This window comes from Osmia bicornis, chromosome 12, assembly GCF_907164935.1.
Source record: "Osmia bicornis bicornis chromosome 12, iOsmBic2.1, whole genome shotgun sequence".
NCBI lineage: Eukaryota > Metazoa > Arthropoda > Insecta > Hymenoptera > Megachilidae > Osmia > Osmia bicornis.
In genome coordinates, this window is record NC_060227.1 from 8,105,698 (window position 1) to 8,123,201 (window position 17,504).

The window sequence follows — 17,504 nt, forward strand, 5'->3', positions numbered from 1 at the left end:
CTCTGCGTTTAAGGCCAAGATAGCCAAGATTGAATAACGCTTCAATAACGTTGAATGGCCGATTCACTTGGCTTTCCGAATAATCTGTTGTTCTCCAGCTGTTGAATCCGTCATCGGAATCTGTTTTCTCTTGAAACAAACGTTTTGCTGTTCCGAAAATTGTGCATCGTTACGTAAATTTCGAAGAATTCTCTTTGGACCCGTTCGAAAATCGTTCGTCTCGAGGCTGACCTCGACCATGCCTGGCGAGATCGCTTCTCGGATGACCGATCCTCTTGCTGACCTTGCGGTTAATTTTGAAACTCGCGCGCAATCTCGCTGCATCGCCAGAATTACGTGGCGCAAACAAAGAGAGCAGAACTCGATGTCACGCCGAGCTTATTTTCGGTCCGGCCGATAACCGGCCGATCCTCTGCCGCGGAATTCCATCCTCGTCTTTCCGAGAACCACCTGACGCTTCGCTTGGCAAAGCCGAAATTTCGCTTTAGAATATTCTCTATCCAAATTGATAGGATATACAAGGTGCTTGTAAATCTTTCCTACAGAACGATTTAATTATATCGCTATAAGAGACGGCGCTTCTTCTTTCCGCGCGATTAAATCTCGATTAACCGGGATGCATTTTATTGATGCGTTTAAAAGCCGCGTTGAAAGTCGAGAAACGAGGAAGAAATAGGTCGACGACCTTCTGGCGAGCTACTATTTTCAGACGGGTAGAAATATCGCGCTATAAATACCGAGCCACCAGAGGGTCGACAGATTTTTCGGCACACATTTATTGAAATCCACTTTCACAAAGAAGCGCGAGTCCTCTGGTCACACGGACGATGTACTTGTTTTAGATTTATTCGAGAACGCGATCGATCGTCAAGATCGATGCGAGGGAAATCGGTAGGATACGAAATAACTGTTGCTATTTGCCTCCAAGACGGCTCGGACCAGAGTGTCCTTGCAAGCCGGAGAAAATGCTTTCCTTAAAAAGGGAATTTGACGTGTTCCAAGCGGAGGGGGAGAGGTACTTCCTGACCCTTTTAAAACGGTACGAATTATTGTTTTATTACACCTTGTCGCGGCCTTTTAGAGACAGAGGATCGTTATTGGGAATTTTCCAGCTGCCCATTCGAACTGGTTTCATCGAAGTCCTCCCGCGTAAAACAGGATATAATCGAGCGCGTGGAGCACGTGCTTGCATCCGATCGTCGTTCGCGCGATTAATCACTCTATTACATTAATCCGTGGACGCAATTTATCTCGCAGGACGTGGCAGCCACGCGTAATGGCTGAATCCTGGCGACCACCGGTCTATCCTTCGAGCAGGACGAACGTAACACGTTCTCCACGTTCGACGATAATTAAAACCTAACAGATTCGACGTGACGCGAGCTTGATAGTTAAACGATCATCTTCGTCGCGTTGAAAATGTAACACGATTGCCCATGATGAGGCGTAAGATTTCTTAATTAAACGGCAAATTGATTATTTATTTATTTATTCAGTATACACAGCTACCCTTTACATTATACGAAAGTGTGACAAAGATCTCGGAAAGACGCGTTGACTGCCAGACAAACGCTATTGAAAATTTCATTGGATAATATTTTTATTTTTCTCTGATTTTATTTATTATTTTCCGAATATTTTGTTATTTCTGTTAAGATATAGTTATTAAATAAATAACAGGCTGTATCTTTACTTTTAAATTGAAAAATGAACTTTATTATAAATCTCAAGGAAGGTACGTCTAAAGACTTCGAAAGATGCAACAGAACTAAACTCTTAATAAGAAAACCGTTGGGCAGTCCGACGCCCTTATCTCTTCTTATAAACAGTTCGGAAATCCGAGAGCTTATTTAAAAGAGAATATTAGAAGGATGACGATCGAGACGTTCTTAGAATCAAACTAATTTAATAGATTACTCTTTTTGCCTCGAGTTGTTTAATAAACTCAACAATTTCCATTATCCGTTATTTCAGATACCTAATAAAAATGTTTCTAATTAGATAAGTAACCAAATTCCTAATAATATAGATAATTCAACAATTCAAGTGTCATCCAAATATGGGTGTTAAGTAAGTTTCTATAGCTAGAAATTACTGTGTGTGATCGCAAAGAAGAGGTTCGTCTAAAGCAGTGTTTCCCAACCTTTTTTGTCCCATGTCTCACTTAAGCCTTTCTAAAATTCTTATACCCCCTATGTAACGTAAACATAATTTTTAATATTCAAAAATTGAATTGTTCACTGAAGAAACTTGAATAATAGGTTTCACAAAGATATCACTAGAAAATTGTTGAGAAAACACAGTAAATATATTTTCAAAACATATAATGGAGAACCGAAATTCAAGTAGGAAATAATTTTATTGAAAGATTTTCTATATTATTTTAATTATTAGTAATTATGGACGTTTACCCAGCTCGAATAGCCACTGAGAGTCGCCATACGGTTAACTTAAACTCTAGACGAGTATATTTTCGATCTTAACATTCAAATTGTCCCCTGTGGGGCGTGGGCCTCACATTGGGAAACACTGGTCTAAAAGAATTATCTTTAGATTTAATAGAACATCAAACTTCAGTAGACATATGCAGTAGAATCTTATGCAAAATTAGTAAACAGTGTCATCGGTGGTATACTATCTATTCGTGTAATTATTTCAACCCCCAGTACGTCGCGACGCGACCAATCGCGCGGCCAGCTGCGACAATGATCCCTCGTAAAAGCGCGAGCCTTTTCATTTTCACTACCACCTTGTTGATGAACAAGGAGAGTCTTCTGGACCGACGAGGGACGGAAGAAACCGTCGGAGAAGGATAAAAAGAAAAGGGGTGAAGCAACGGTGAAGGTGAAACGATGGAAAGTTGAAAACGGATAGTCTGGATGAGAGATGGAGATGTTGGAGGTGAAAGGGAGAAGTTAGCGAAGGGTGGTGAAGAAGTTCAAAATAAAGAGAGAGAGAGAGAAGAATGATAGAAGAGGGAGTGAAAGGCAAGGGGGTTTGCAATAAGAGCAGAAACATCGGTGCCAGATGAGTGTGCCGTGAGTCATGCCGCATTCAGACCTCGACTTTTCTCTCCCCGCAATAAAACTCGGTAATATTACCGGGGTAATCTGCCCCGTGGGTGCGTCCGGTTGTGAATTCACCCGCCGGTAATTAAAGTCTCTCCCCTCCGCGTTGCTCTCTTTATCTCTATCGCTCGGCTGCCGCTACCCCTCTCGCTGATAACGCCAGACGGTTATCGTTCGATGCTCTTTTTTTCCTCTTCGTTCTATTGTCTCGTTTACCGAATTTGTTCAATCAACGATATTTACGATAAACTATAAGACGGTTGATAATTAAAATTAAAGCTCTGTTTAACGCGTTGATTGGCATGGCCGATGAAATATTTAAAATTGGTAACAGTAGTAGAAACAATTGGGGAGGTAGAAATCTTTGGAAAATGATTCACACGCGTTCGGTTGGAAGGGATTACACGAGCGTTTAACCAAAGCATCGCGACGCTCGACGTCCGTTAACCAAAGCCTTTGCCACCCCTTTCGTAAAATCGAATTGCGCTTTGACGCGAGGGGTGGCCCAGTAATCTGGTCCGCATTCAACTCCCGCCCTAAACCAAACCCTTTCCTTTCCAACCCTCTTGCTTCCCTTATCGCTGGATCCCTTGGACGCGTATATATCGTTTCGCCTCGCGGTTTTAAGAGCAAGGGTGCGCAAAGACGTGAACGAGGGTGAGAATGTAACTTCGAAAAGGGATGTACGTACAACGATATCGATGTCTTTTAAATCTGTTCATTTCAGATCTCTTCTTTTTTTTTAAAGAATGTTCCTTTCTGTTTTATTCAAGTTTTATAATAGGGTCAGGTTTCTTATTCGATTCAATTTGAAACTGGTTTAAAAGAAAAAATACAGGTTTAATGTACGTGAAATAATAACCGACGAGACTCGATGCAATCTGTCCTTGATGACGGGCACACATAGAAACGCGACTTAATGCGTCAGCTCGTTCGATAAAATGTTAATAGTCCGGTGAATCGTTTTCTCTCTCTGTGTAACTGACATTCATTACCAACGTGTACGGATGAAAAGTTTCAACGATCTAGCAATAACGAGGGTATAAACTGATACGGTGATTTGTCCTGTATCCGTAATGGATGATAGAGAGCTGGATTGAAGGCGTTAAAATAAAAAAATTGGTACACGTCTTTTAGTAGAGCGGCTAAATACTCGCTCAGGATAATCTCCGGTGAATGCGTGCATCTGTCGAGCAAAGCGAAGAGCCTCTAATGACTAGGCGCGGGAAATTTTGTCGAAATCGAGGTCGTGCATTTCGCTCGACGAAAACCTTCCTATCTTCCACGTTCAACATCCGGAACGGTTCGTTCCGCTTCAGCTTTTGCTGGGATCTTGCTGGAAAATTAGGTCGTTTTTGACTTTGATGGTTTCTCGAAATACGAAATGCTAATTTTACAAATTTCCAATTTTGGGGTTTGGAATTTTTCAGAATTTCCAGCTTGAGATTTCGAACTCAAGATATTTGGAACTTCGAGTACTTCAAGCTTGAGATTTGGAACTTCATGTCTTTAGAACTTTGAGAATTTCAAGCTTTGAGATTTGGAACTTTAAGTCATTGGAGGTTTTAAATTTAAAACTTTAAGTCCTTGGAACTTTGAGAATTTCAAGCTTTGAGATTTGGAACTTTAAGTCTTTGGAGGATTGAGATTTGGAATTTTAAGTCTTTGGAGCTTTGAGATTTGGAACTTTAAACCTTTGAAGCTTTGAGATTTGGAACTTCAAGTCTTTGGAGCTTTGAGATTTGGAACTTAAGTCTTTGGGGCTTTGAGATTAGAAACTTTAAGTCTTTGGAGCTTTGAGATTTAGAACTTTAAATCTTTGAAGCTTTGAGATTTTAAACTTCAAGTCTTTGAAACTTTGAGAATTTCAAGCTTTGAGATTTGGAACTTTAAATCTTTGGAGGTTTTAAATTTAAAACTTTAAGTCTTTGGAACTTTGAGAATTTGAAGCTTTGACATTTGGAACTTTACGTCTTTGAAACTTTGAGATTTGGAACTTTAAATCTTTGAAGCTTTGAGATTTGGAACTACAAATCTTTGAAACTTTGAGAATTTCAAGCTATGAGATTTGGAACTTTAAGTCTTTGAAACTTTGAGATTTGGAACTTTAAATCTTTGAAGCTTTGAGATTTTGAACTTCAAGTCTTTGAAACTTTGAGAATTCCAAGCCCCGAGATTTGGAACTTTAAGTACTTTACATTTGAAAATTCGGAGCTCCTTGTATTTGAAAATTTGCAATTTGAACTTTTGAGAATCTAAATAAATCCAGCAAAAAATCTTTTCTGTTTGCAGGACTCAAGTACCTCCACTCGGCTAGAATCCTCCACAGGGACATTAAGCCAGGAAACCTACTCGTGAATAGTAATTGCGTATTAAAGGTAAATACCATAATTTCCAAGTACATTACTGAACCCAGTTAAAAGCAACCCTTTAAACAACGAAGAGAGTATCACAAAAGGGAGATTGCATAAATTTTTTGTAAATAGATCTGCGACTTTGGTTTGGCCCGAGTAGAAGAACCTGACCAGAACAAGCATATGACCCAGGAAGTGGTGACGCAGTATTATCGTGCACCGGAAATACTGATGGGTGCACGGCATTACACGGCCGCCGTGGATGTTTGGAGTGTCGGTTGCATTTTCGGCGAACTTCTTCGTCGGCGGATTCTTTTCCAGGCGCAAAGTCCTGTGCAACAGGTCAGTCCCATTAATTCCTCTATTTCATTTCTTTCATAACCTTTTCTGAATTATTGTCAAAATTTCTTTTTTAACGCAAGTAACTCTGTGTTTGATTCAAAGAATTTAGCCAAGAATTATTCTTGATTCATTTGAAATTTTCTTTTTGTTTTTCTACAGAAGGACAACTTTTTTTTTTCATTAGAACATGTACAAACTCTGATTGGAAGTAATATCGAGGTGAAAGGTATTCATAGATAAGAAGTTGCTTTTTATCGTCAAGAGGGTTGATTCTCTTTTTCTCCTCCCGTTCGTTTACCCTCCAGTGTCCAGCAGTAAAGTTTCAACAGTGTCGAGAGGCAATTTCTAAAGTCGAACACGTTTCCATTCGTTTGCAGCTGGAACTGATCACAGAACTGCTGGGCACACCGACCCTCGAGGACATGAGGTATGCTTGCGAGGGTGCGAGATCCCACATGCTGAGGCGTGCGCCGAAACCACCCTCGTTGACGGCCCTCTACACCCTCAGCAGCCAGGCGACACACGAGGCCGTCCATTTGCTCTGCCAGATGCTAGTCTTCGATCCGGTAAGTTTCCCCTTCAAAGAGATCTTTCGATTCCGCGATATAAGAGGAAAGGGGATCAGGGACACTGACAAAGGTTTAACGCGATACAATGACCGCTGGGGGATGAATTTTTATTCGCGGGTTGAACGAGGGTTTTGGGTCTAATAAAGGGCGACTTGTTGACTGCGATTTATCGATTCAAAGAATTCAATCCTTTTGTTTCGTTAGAAATCAACATTTTTAACTGATAGTCAAGTTTTCGATTGAATTCAATAAACAGTGAAAAATCATTTTCTATAAATGAAATCGACGTTTATACTCGCGGTAAACAAGGAAGCTGAAAAGTTGCTCAGTTTCCTGGCGTGGAAAGCATATCGTGATCGCGCAATAGATCGCAGTCGGGTACTTGTTCTTTGCTATTTACCGAGAAGCGTGAAACTTTGAGAAGAGGAAGCGTAACGTTATCAGTGCTCGGCTACCCTTATCGACGTCCTTGTAACGATAAGTCGCGAAAACGTCGTTGCTTTTCAACGAAGATGAAATATATACCGAGAGAAACTTCAGTGTCCCTTGAGCTTATGGTTCGAAAGTTGCCAGAGATATTACCACGGTACATGTGTCTGATAAATAAAGAAAAAAGCTTTCGATGAACGGTTCGGAAACCTTCCAGACGATACTTCGTAAAAAGAGGAAAGTACCTCGAAGGAGATCGTAAAATCTGACGGAGTGGACAAAAGTTGCGATAAAATTTTTATTATCCTATCGTCAAACTGTCTCTTTAGAATAAAAAGAATTGAAAGAAGAGAAAAGGAGAGTCAGACAAAATATGGAACTTTGAGTATTTTAAATTTAAAAATATAGAGCTTTAAGAACTCCAAGTTATAAGATTTAGAGCTTTGTGTATTCTAAGTTTTTATACTTAAAACTTTCAGTATTCCAAGCTTTACAATTTAGAACGTCCAGTATCCCAAGGTTTATTATTTGAAACTTTTAATATTCCAAGTTTTATGATTTAGAATTTTGAATATTCCTAGCTTCGCAGTTTAGGACTTTGGATATTCTAAATTTTATTATTTAAAACTTTCAGTATTCCAAGCTTTACAATTTAGAACTTCCAGTATCCCAAGATTTATCATTTGGAACTTTTAATATTCCAAGCTTTATTGCTTAGAATTTTAAATATTCCAAGTTTTGCAGTTTAAAACTTTGAGTATTCTAAATTTTACTATTTAAAGCTTTGAGTATTCCAAGCTTTACAGTTTAGAACTTCCAGTATCCCAAGATTTATAATTTAAATTTTTAATATTCAAAGCTTTATGGCTTAGAATTTTGAATATTCCAAGCTTTGCAGTTTAGACCTTTGGGTATTCTAAATTTTATTGTTTAAAACTTTCAGTATTCCAAGCTTTACAATTTAGAACGTCCAGTATCCCAAGGTTTATTATTTGAAACTTTCGATATTCCAAGTTTTATAATTTAGAATTTTGAGTATTCCAAGCTTTGCAGTTTCGAACTTTGGGTATTCTAAATTTTATTATTTAAAGCTTTGAGTATTCCAAGCTTTACAATTTAGAACTTCCAGTATCCCAAGGTTTATCATTTGGAACTTTTAATATTGCAAGCTTTATTGCTTAGAATTTTGAATATTCCAAGTTTTGCAGTTTAAAACTTTGAGTATTCTAAATTTTATTATTTAAAGCTTTGAGTACTCCAAGCTTTACAATTTAGAACTTCCAGTATCCCAAGATTTATCATTTGGAACTTTTAATATTCCAAGCTTTATGACTTCGAATTTTGAGCATTCCAAGCTTTATACTTTAGAACTTTGAGTATCTGAACTATGAATATTGAAAAATTTGAAATTTTCTCCTATCACCATTTAAAGAAGACGAGCGTGTCGGAATATAAGTTGGATGTTTGAAGAATTTTGCAATGAATACAGGCAATATTTATCAGAATTTCACCACTAAGCGAGAAACTTAGCGCTATTAGCCTCGATCGAACGATATCTCGACATCTTTGTAGGTTACTAAGTACTTATTAAATCGCGGCAGCACGCCAACGCTTGACAGCCTACTTTCCTAAATCTCTGGCTGGAATTACGTCGATATCTTGGACGACACGGTCGGATCGTGTAAACCTGTGCACGCTTGTTTCACGCTAGAAATACGTGAAATACGTGAGTGAAAATCACGAGCCTCGAAATATTTGAATAATCGTTAGAACTCCAAGTTAACTGTTTCGAGTAACAGGTTGAGCCTCGCGATACGGGAATGAATAATCGACGCGAACTTGTAGGACGCTTTTCAACCGACTCTAAATCGTTTCGAAATGTTCCTTCGGTCGTTTGCTAACTTTTCTGATGCTTCATTCTTCGAAACTTCGGGCGAAATTACAGTAAATTTGCATAGCTTTGCGGTGTATCATGGAAAACGGGAAGAAACTTCGATGTCGGTAGAGATTAATTAGAATTTGAAGTTGAACAGATGCGAGGGAAGCAAAGTATGGAAACTTGAATTTGGTGATAATAATGTTGCAACACGGGAAACTTCGAATATTCGCGCACTTTGTTTAAAGTGCTTCCTGTAAATAGAGAAACTTGCAGCGTTTCGTTTTACTAGGACAGGGTCAGTAGGACATCTAATCGAGGCTAGATTCGACGTGTTAAATGATACATTTACGCGTTTAAATTAAATAAAACATTTAAAAATATTTAACGATCGATGAAATAATAAATGGTACTAGGATCATTCCTCGCTCGATTCAACTCGCGTTATTTTTTTTCTAAACTACATAAACTTTCTCGAAATACCGAACGATCTTCGTTTCGTTGTACCCTGAATCGGGGTCACGGAGCATTATTTATCGTTTGCATTTCAGCTGAGCCCAAAATACAATCGCCGGAGTGTATTAATCGATAATTCATCGAACGTGTTGCAGCTAATCCAAGTTCCATCGGATCGATAGGAAGCCCCGTGGTAAATTTATTTGTCCCAGTCGCCGTTCAAGCGGTTTTTATCCGTTTCCCAGGAGGGTAACATCGTTAACTAGCCTCGTAAATAGCAAAGTCACCGAAACAGACGAACCGTACTAACGGACGATCGTTTTTCGTGAACGCGGAGCGGTATCGTTTCATCGTCGAACGTACGTTTACCTCGTTAACGAACTTGCCCGCAGGACAAGAGGATCACCGTGGTGGATGCATTGGCGCATCCTTATCTCGACGAAGGAAGACTCAGATATCACTCTTGCATGTGCACGTGCTGTTACACGACCAGCGGAGGGATGAGACAGTACACCGGAGACTTCGAGCCAGCCACGTCTCACCCCTTCGATGATCTTTGGGAACGGAAACTCACCACCGTGCAGCAGGTTAAAGGTAAGAAATTAATCGACGAATGTTTCATCCTTATCCTGCAATTCTAAAGTGGATAAAAATTTCATTTTCTATAGGGGAAAGCCGGGTAACCTCGGACATTTTTATATCTTTATTGTTACGTCATATAGAAATACAAATGACATATGACAACATGGCTTCTGTGCTTAAAAAACGATTGCAAACCAGTAATTGTATGCACGCCAAACAAATTAGGTCATTACAGAGATTACAGAAACCATCACTTTCAAAAATTTATTTATTAATTTTCAACCCTTAATCATCGGATAAAAATTTTGAAAAATAAAATGAAATACAGCTAATGAATACATACTATTTGCACTTTAATGTGTTCAAATATCTTAAATAGTTTCCGAGAAAAAAAATTGTTGTTTAGGCAAAAAGCATTATGTGGTATAAATATCAACCGAAATTGTTGCTGGGGCCGATTCACTATGCTTATACGGCTAGACCCTTTCATTGACGCTTAAACAGAGGTTCCAGTTTATTGCTTGTTTTCTTAAAGTTATTTAAGAAATATGTTTTTTTTATGATATAATGAATCAGATAGACCCTATATTTATTACCTGAAAGAGAAATTTGATTAAAATTGATTGCTTCTATGTTTTTTTTGCATTTTATTCAAGTGTCCGTGGCTACCCGCCATTTTTTCGGCCGAGTAAAAACAGGGGTTCCAGTTTATTGCTTGTTGTTCTAAAGTTATTTAACAAATATGTTTTTTTTTAAGATATAATGAATGAAAAAAACCTTATATTTATTACCTGAAAGAGAAATTTGATTAAAATTGATTGATTCTATGTTTTTTTTGCATTTTATTCAAGTGTCCGTGGCTACCCGCCATTTTTTCGGCCGAGTAAAAACAGGGGTTCCAGTTTATTGCTTGTTGTTCTAAAGTTATTTAACAAATATGTTTTTTTTTTAAGATATAATGAATCAAAAAGACCTTATATTTATTACCTGAAAGAGAAATTTGATTAAAATTGATTGCTCCTATGTTTTTTTTGCATTTTATTAAAGTGTCCGGGTCTACCCGCCCTTCCCCTACGCGTTCCGTTACTTTCCTAATTCGCAGTATATTTACTGTGGCTTCGCGATTTTCAATTCTATTCGTGATCCAATAAATCATTTCGTCGGCAACCTTGAAGCCGGGTCGAGTTTGTACGACAGCAGAATTGTCAGCGAAAGGGTTTCCCAACGTGTAACGATTAACGTTACACAGTGTTAGAGAAAAATGCATCGCCCGTGACTCAGACACGCGATATTAATAGCCAACGTCTTGGACACGTGGCCAGCTGCTTCGATAGCGACAACGATGCGATAGAGTCGCGTGCGTTTCATACGGTCGGCTGTGTACGAGCCGTGATAAATCATCGTTTATCACCATTGCGGCCAGGGAACCGTGAACTTATCGGGTACGACTTTCTACCCTCGGTAATCGCCACGAAACTGGGTCTAATATCGCGTTTAAAGATTGCACGCTATTCGTTCGTTAGCGCGGCAAAACGGTGGCGCCTGCTGCTTCCAATCACCCATTGCTTCGAAATTTCGTACAAAAAAAATTTCAAGTGAAATTTCAATCACCCTGCTTTCGATTAGATCCGTACCTCGTGGGTGTATTCGATAGGATTAAACTAGACACTGAGTTAATTACATTGCCACTCGACAATGGGTGATTATCATAAACGACAGAGATTTGTTTCTGCATTCGAGTTTGTCATACGTCAGGCATGCGATTCTCGCGAACAAAGATTCAAATTAAAATGGTTGCACGTGTCCAAGAAAGATGTTGCAAGATTACCTCCGAGAATTTTATGCAATTCTTCGTTAAGAAAAGAATTACACTCTCTACGGTAAATGAAGTTTTCTTAATTAAAAATCTATTCGATCGGTGGATGAAAATTTGTTGGATCCCGAAGAGAAGTCGCGACGAATAGAAATTACTATTTCATCCCCTTCGATCTGCATCCCCCAAGAGAACCCCTGTCTTCGCGGTACTCATCGTTGCATTGTCTCTCTCCGGGCAGGAGAGACGACTCGATTCACCGTCGCGTGGATAAAAGAGACGCGAATAGAAGTATTTCTCATCCGACAATCGCACGTTTTGTTTGTTTCAGAGGAGATGCACAAATTTATAGCGGAACAGCTGAACACGTCGCGGGTGCCGCTATGCATAAATCCGCAGTCCGCGGCGTTCAAGAGCTTCGCAAGGTAAGCCGTAGGTGGCGGATCATCGAGGTTAATAGACGATCGATTATCGGAGCTAAATAATCTCTATAGAATTAAAACTAGGAAGAGAGAAAGGGTGTGCGTGGTATGTGAGAAAGAGGACGGGGCAACGTAAATCGCCTAGTCTACATTTAAAACGAAATCTCTGTTCGGCCAGTGTCGCGTTTTCCCTTCTCCCAAATACCAACCCCTATCGAATCTTACATAGAAAATAATAGAAAATTCATAGAGAGAAAGAGAATCTATAGAACCTGTGCCTGGGTGTGGATAAGAGAGAGAGAGAGAGTGAAAGGGTTCGCAGAGGGGCACACAGTGTATTTCTTTTATTTTTCTTCTTTTTTTTTCCCCTCTCGTTGAAGTCGAATCGGATGCGGTAAGAAGAAGCCGGATTAAAAATGAACGGAGAGAAAAACGAAGGAAAGAAGAACGACGAAGGGAGGGACGAGGGAGAAAATAGAAGGGTGAAACGGGCCGAGCGTATCGTGAACGGAAATTAAAAAACCGTGGAGAAAAGGAGAGAAAAGAAGGGCGGGGGAGAGAAGGAAACGATCGAAAGCAACCAGGAGGAAAACGATCTTTTGTCCTGGCAGAGACTCACCCCTCTGACGTTCTTTTTCCTGTTTGCCTCGAGAACGAACCGAAAACTCGGCTCGCTTCCGCCGGTTCCGCGGGACGAACGATTAACAATTAACCCCCGGCGGAGAGTTATTTTATTTTATTTTTTTCAATACATTCAGCACCGATGAAATCTTAAGATGGCGAGCTCGACGCGCATAGTCGTGAAATTTTATCGCTCGCCTTCTTAGAGGACATAACCCGCGTTGAACTTGTTAAGAAAATCCAGGAAAATGTTGTGTCAGCGATGATAGTATCGATGAGAGAGAGAAAGAGAGAGAGAGAGGACGATCGAGCACATGGTAGCTAACTTTTTCGCTGTGTGCGATCTCTCGGCTCGTGGGAGGACCGGAAATAGATGGTCGAGATTCTTTGAAATTGAGAAGCTGAGTGAGAGAAAGAGTTTACAAAGGTTTTACAAAGTTACCGCAGACGATTGTGATTTCCCTTAGAGCCCCCTTAGAATAGGGATCGAGCATGGGGGCAATCTCTCAAAGCAAAATATACTACATTATAATCCAAACGACCTAGAATAATGATATTAATTAATACACGAATCTATAACGTTGCCAAATTTTTCTATATTTACTAGATGATTAACCCTTTTAGTGCCGGGAGAAATAGAGGTGCCTATGCGAGAAAAACCGGCCGAATTTCACAGTTTTACAAATTTATTTTGAGATAGAGTTCTCCCGCAATGCGAATAGTAAAGCGCTACGAGGCGCGGACCGATATATCGGCACTGGCACTTCTCGCCAGTGTAGCAGGAACCGATATATCGGCTCCCGGCACTCAAAGGGTTAAAACCGTCATTCTAATTCGTTCGAATTACAATAGTACTATATATATGGCGTTAGAAAGATTGTCCCGATGCTCGTCCGTAACCTTCGAGAGAGCGAAAGAGAGAGAGAAGAAAGGAAAAAGATCAGATAAGAAAGCTTAAACATTGATTTATTATATTTCATGTGATATTGTTGAAATATTATATGTAACATTTGTCGTGTTGCTTATTGCCGTCAAGTTAGAGCAAGCCGATCGCCGACCCAGCGCCCTACGCCGCGTATACGTACACGTTACTACTACCACTACCAGTACTACCGAATCAGCTATCTACCACTGTCAGCTACTATCGACTACTACCGCTATCGTCTACCACTACTACTACTACCACTACTACTACCACTACTACTACTACTACTACCACCAATCGTGTTACGTCTCCTCCTGAACGAACCGAACGAACAGAGAGTCAGCTCTAGTCGACGCGACCTCGCTCGCAGAGGTACTTGAACAAACCATTTTACCAACAATTTTTTACGTTTTGTCTTCCTTATCGTATAATATCCGTCTTCTTCTTCTTCTTCATAATCTTCTTCGTATTTGTTTACGATTATTTTTAATTAGTTCTCTACCATTTTTACTACCCTATGGTTTTATCGTTACCTAACTTTTCATCATGTTTATATTAACTGTCTCGTCGTATTGTCACCGCCTTGCTTCTTACATTCTTGTTTAGACACTCTGTATGATTGATAACCATGTATATATTTATTATACATTATACACACACACGATCGTAGATGTCGGTTATATCGTGCACGCGTGTGTGTATAGTGTATATATGTGTGAGTTGGGTCAGGGTGACACACGTCGCCGGATACACACCAGCGACCAGGCTCGCTCGACCGACTTCCGATCGGAGCTGACACGATTGAAAAACACCTCACCGATGGGGGAGAACTCGTACTCGTAAATCTCCGATAATCGAGTTTATACTGCCGATCGATCGGCAAATCGGTTCACCTTCGATTTTCAACGCGTGTGCAAATTTTTCGGAGCCCGCTTCGAAGCAACCGAGCCGAACGATAAGATACTTCCCGAATAGTTTCGGTAACGTAAGTGGTCAAACTTTTCAATTATAATTGATAAATGTTACAGTACGTAGAAATGAACTGGGAAGGTGATAAGGTGGAACGCTATCCATCAAAGTCACGAGTATGTGATACTAACTATCCGATTATCGTTTCGTTTTGTCGACAACGTATCTGGCGTATCTCCTGCTTTAGCTGTTTTATTAAATATCACCGAATTTTCTGTATTCCTTGTTCACGCGTTGTTTCGTTCGACGCCGGAGAAAATTCTTAGAAAGGTATCTAAATATACTGGTCGCTGGTGCGTTTATGTTGATCCTGAATCATTGTGAAAGTGGTACTTGTAAATAACGCTTGAAACGAGCGCTTTGTTTGACCCAGGGAGTGTAAGAAGGCCTGATCAACCATGCAGCCTTCAGTTGAATAGAAAAAAAGAAAAGAAAATGAACAATCGCGTCGCGATTAATTGAGAAATAAAGAGAAAGATCGAGATGATCTACCAGACGGGGAATACGATCAACCCTTATCAAAACCGCGACAATTTTCTCCATTCTCTGCCATAATTTCGTTTTCCTTTTTCGAATCGATCATTTGGCACAATGACCGTAATCTTGAAACGGGGGAACCCTTTTTCTTTTCTGTTTGCGATTGTAATCGTAATTGGGGGAAAAAGAAAAAGAATTGAACGAGAAACACAGAGTGAAGTTTTTCCTTTTTGATCAGACTCCGCGCTGCTACCACGAAGAGATTTTGCCTTTTCATTTTTTTACGCTTCTCTTTGTTCTCTCTGTTTCATTTGACTTTTTTTTTTTAATCTTCTTTTTTTGATTTCTTTCAATTTTTCGTTCACTCTCTTCTGCGAAGGTCGTGTTACGGTACAATGGTAGACGATACCACGAGACTGAAGGAGAACTTTTTCGGACTCTTTTTTCGGTCGAACCGAAAAGATATCGCGCGATTACTGTCATTTCGCCAAATTTGAGACGCGATACGAGTTTCGATGGAAATTTGCTTTGCCAACAGAGGAAGGTGACCCGAGTTTGATTATTTCAAATAACTTTCTTTTTTTTTATTTCAAATCGTGCTCGCTCTTAGGATTCTTCTTTTCCTCTTCGTTTCGTTCGTCAACCGCGCGTTTTTCCGCGAAATTCGAAAAAAAAAGACTCTCTCGTTGCCGTTTTCGTCCCAAAGTAGCGGGAAGGATGTTCCACCGACACGTAGAGCTACCTTTTTACAAAGTCCAGAAATAATTTCGACGCAGAGGGATTGGGGTGGGCGGCCGCGAAACGAGACGAGAACGAGGAGATAGAGTCCTTTTTCCAGCGCGCTTTGTTTTCGTGCTATTTTCATGTCTGACTTTTACGAGGAATTTGGCAAAGCAAAGCCGAGGATCGATGTTGTTTAACACGAATACAAGAATACGGTGGAATTCGTGGTAGGAGAAAAGCGGTGGATTGCGAGGAAACGATGATACACTTTTCATTTCTATCGCTTCGCTTTCAAATTGGACTAAAGGAAACGGTGTATCAAAGAAATGGAGACGTTATTAAAAATTACTATGAAACAGGAGGTAAAGAGAGCGGGAAAGAAACACGATCGAATCAAGGCTCGATGATAATGTAAAGAGGATAAGAAAAGAAAAGAAAGGAAAAGAATGAATATACAGAAGGACGATCAAAAGGCCGGCTGTCACGCACGCTGACAGCTGCATGGAAATCAGACGAAGCATTTTTTGGTTGTTTTGTTAAGCTCCAGACCCGTCGGTCGCATCCATCCTTCCGTTATCTTCCCGGCAACGTAGAATTTGAAGAGTCGAGTTGGCGCGGACCTTGTCCCATTTGTTAAAGAATTGCCTCGCTCGTTTCAATCCAGAGCGATTGAATATAAAACTCGATATACTAGTACACTCGCGACTCTTCGAATCGATCGTCACGAGAACGCAGAGCGTTTCCCTTCGATTACAGCAATCGAGACTCTTTTCTCAACACACACCTGCTGGCTTTTCGAAGTTTAGTCGAATAGAGCGATTCAGTTTTTAATCCTGTCATTTTGCTCGAGCTTGTATTTCACTGAGCCTCGGTTAGTTAGACAATTTCAAACGATAGATTGAACAAGTAGAAGTATGCAAGTACACGAAATCAAAACCGTGTACAGTGGATGATCAAATTGTCATCGTCGATTTTAATTGCGATAGAAATAGCATAGATTAATATTTTTATAAAAGAAAAGTAGAAAATATAATGCGTTTCTTATGGAATAATCTATAATTATTCAAGCTACGAATAATAATTATATTTTAAATTTAAAAAATAAAAATAATATGAAATTAGAATTGTGCCTCTCTCCATGGTCCGCCGTTCGATGGTTAAGAAATGCATTATATTATACTTCTTACTCTTTTAGAAAGAAGGTCGATCATTGTATAAGGATCAACTGTACACGTTACTCTATATCTGATTAAAAATACTTGATCAACCACTATAATTTGATCAACCACTGTAATTCTCTATAGTACAGCCTGACTCCCTTGCCAAGGAAAGTGACTTTCGCGTTTCGTTTCTTTCCTATCCGTTCCCATTGCGAATGTTATCATACGAATGTTTGCTTTCAACCACCACCACGATATCACTGAACGTTTAATTAATCATTGCCTTCCTCTCACTAATCGTATTCGACACATTCGAGACGCACTGCTGCCACTCGTTGACGATGCCGCCCTGTAACAACTCCCAACCGACGAAACTCGAAGTGCCGTTTAAATTGAAATTGAAAAAGAATCTTTCTTTTTGCCTTTTTTTATTTTTCTAATATCGAGAAGCACTTTGCACTTTCGTCGAGTACATTTCGTGTCTGCTGTTTAGAATTCAAATCTCTGCGTCGTCGTGTCGTCGAGCCAACGATCCGACACAGTAGCCCTGGCCCCCGAAAAAGAAAAGAAAAGAAAAAGAAAATGGATAAAAGGTTCTTTTTTATTTGAAATATAGAATTGAATTGGAAGAAGGATCATTGGCTGGACGATGCTCGACCGAGGGGCTTGGTAAGAAGAATCGCTCGAAAACGCTTGCGGAGGAGGGGGCATAGCATTT

General features: G+C 39.8%; 1 protein-coding gene across 8 annotated transcripts in view; it reads left to right on the top strand.

Moving 5' to 3' along the window:
• LOC114879137 (serine/threonine-protein kinase NLK) overlaps positions 1–17,504 on the top strand; it is a 119,098-nt gene that overhangs the window by 90,658 nt on the left and 10,936 nt on the right. For 3 of the 8 annotated variants that reach the window (XR_003789857.2, XR_003789860.2, XR_003789859.2), the window contains exons 5-10: positions 5,361–5,446; positions 5,555–5,764; positions 6,142–6,330; positions 9,487–9,688; positions 11,821–11,914; positions 13,569–13,829. Coding sequence is in view for 4 of the 8 variants with exons in the window: in XM_029193744.2 (XP_029049577.1) it covers positions 5,361–5,446; positions 5,555–5,764; positions 6,142–6,330; positions 9,487–9,688; positions 11,821–11,914; positions 17,403–17,455 (834 nt within the window). In the remaining 4 variants the exon portion in view is untranslated. The other 5 variants (XM_029193745.2, XM_029193743.2, XR_003789858.2 and 2 more) reach the window with 4 other exon arrangements.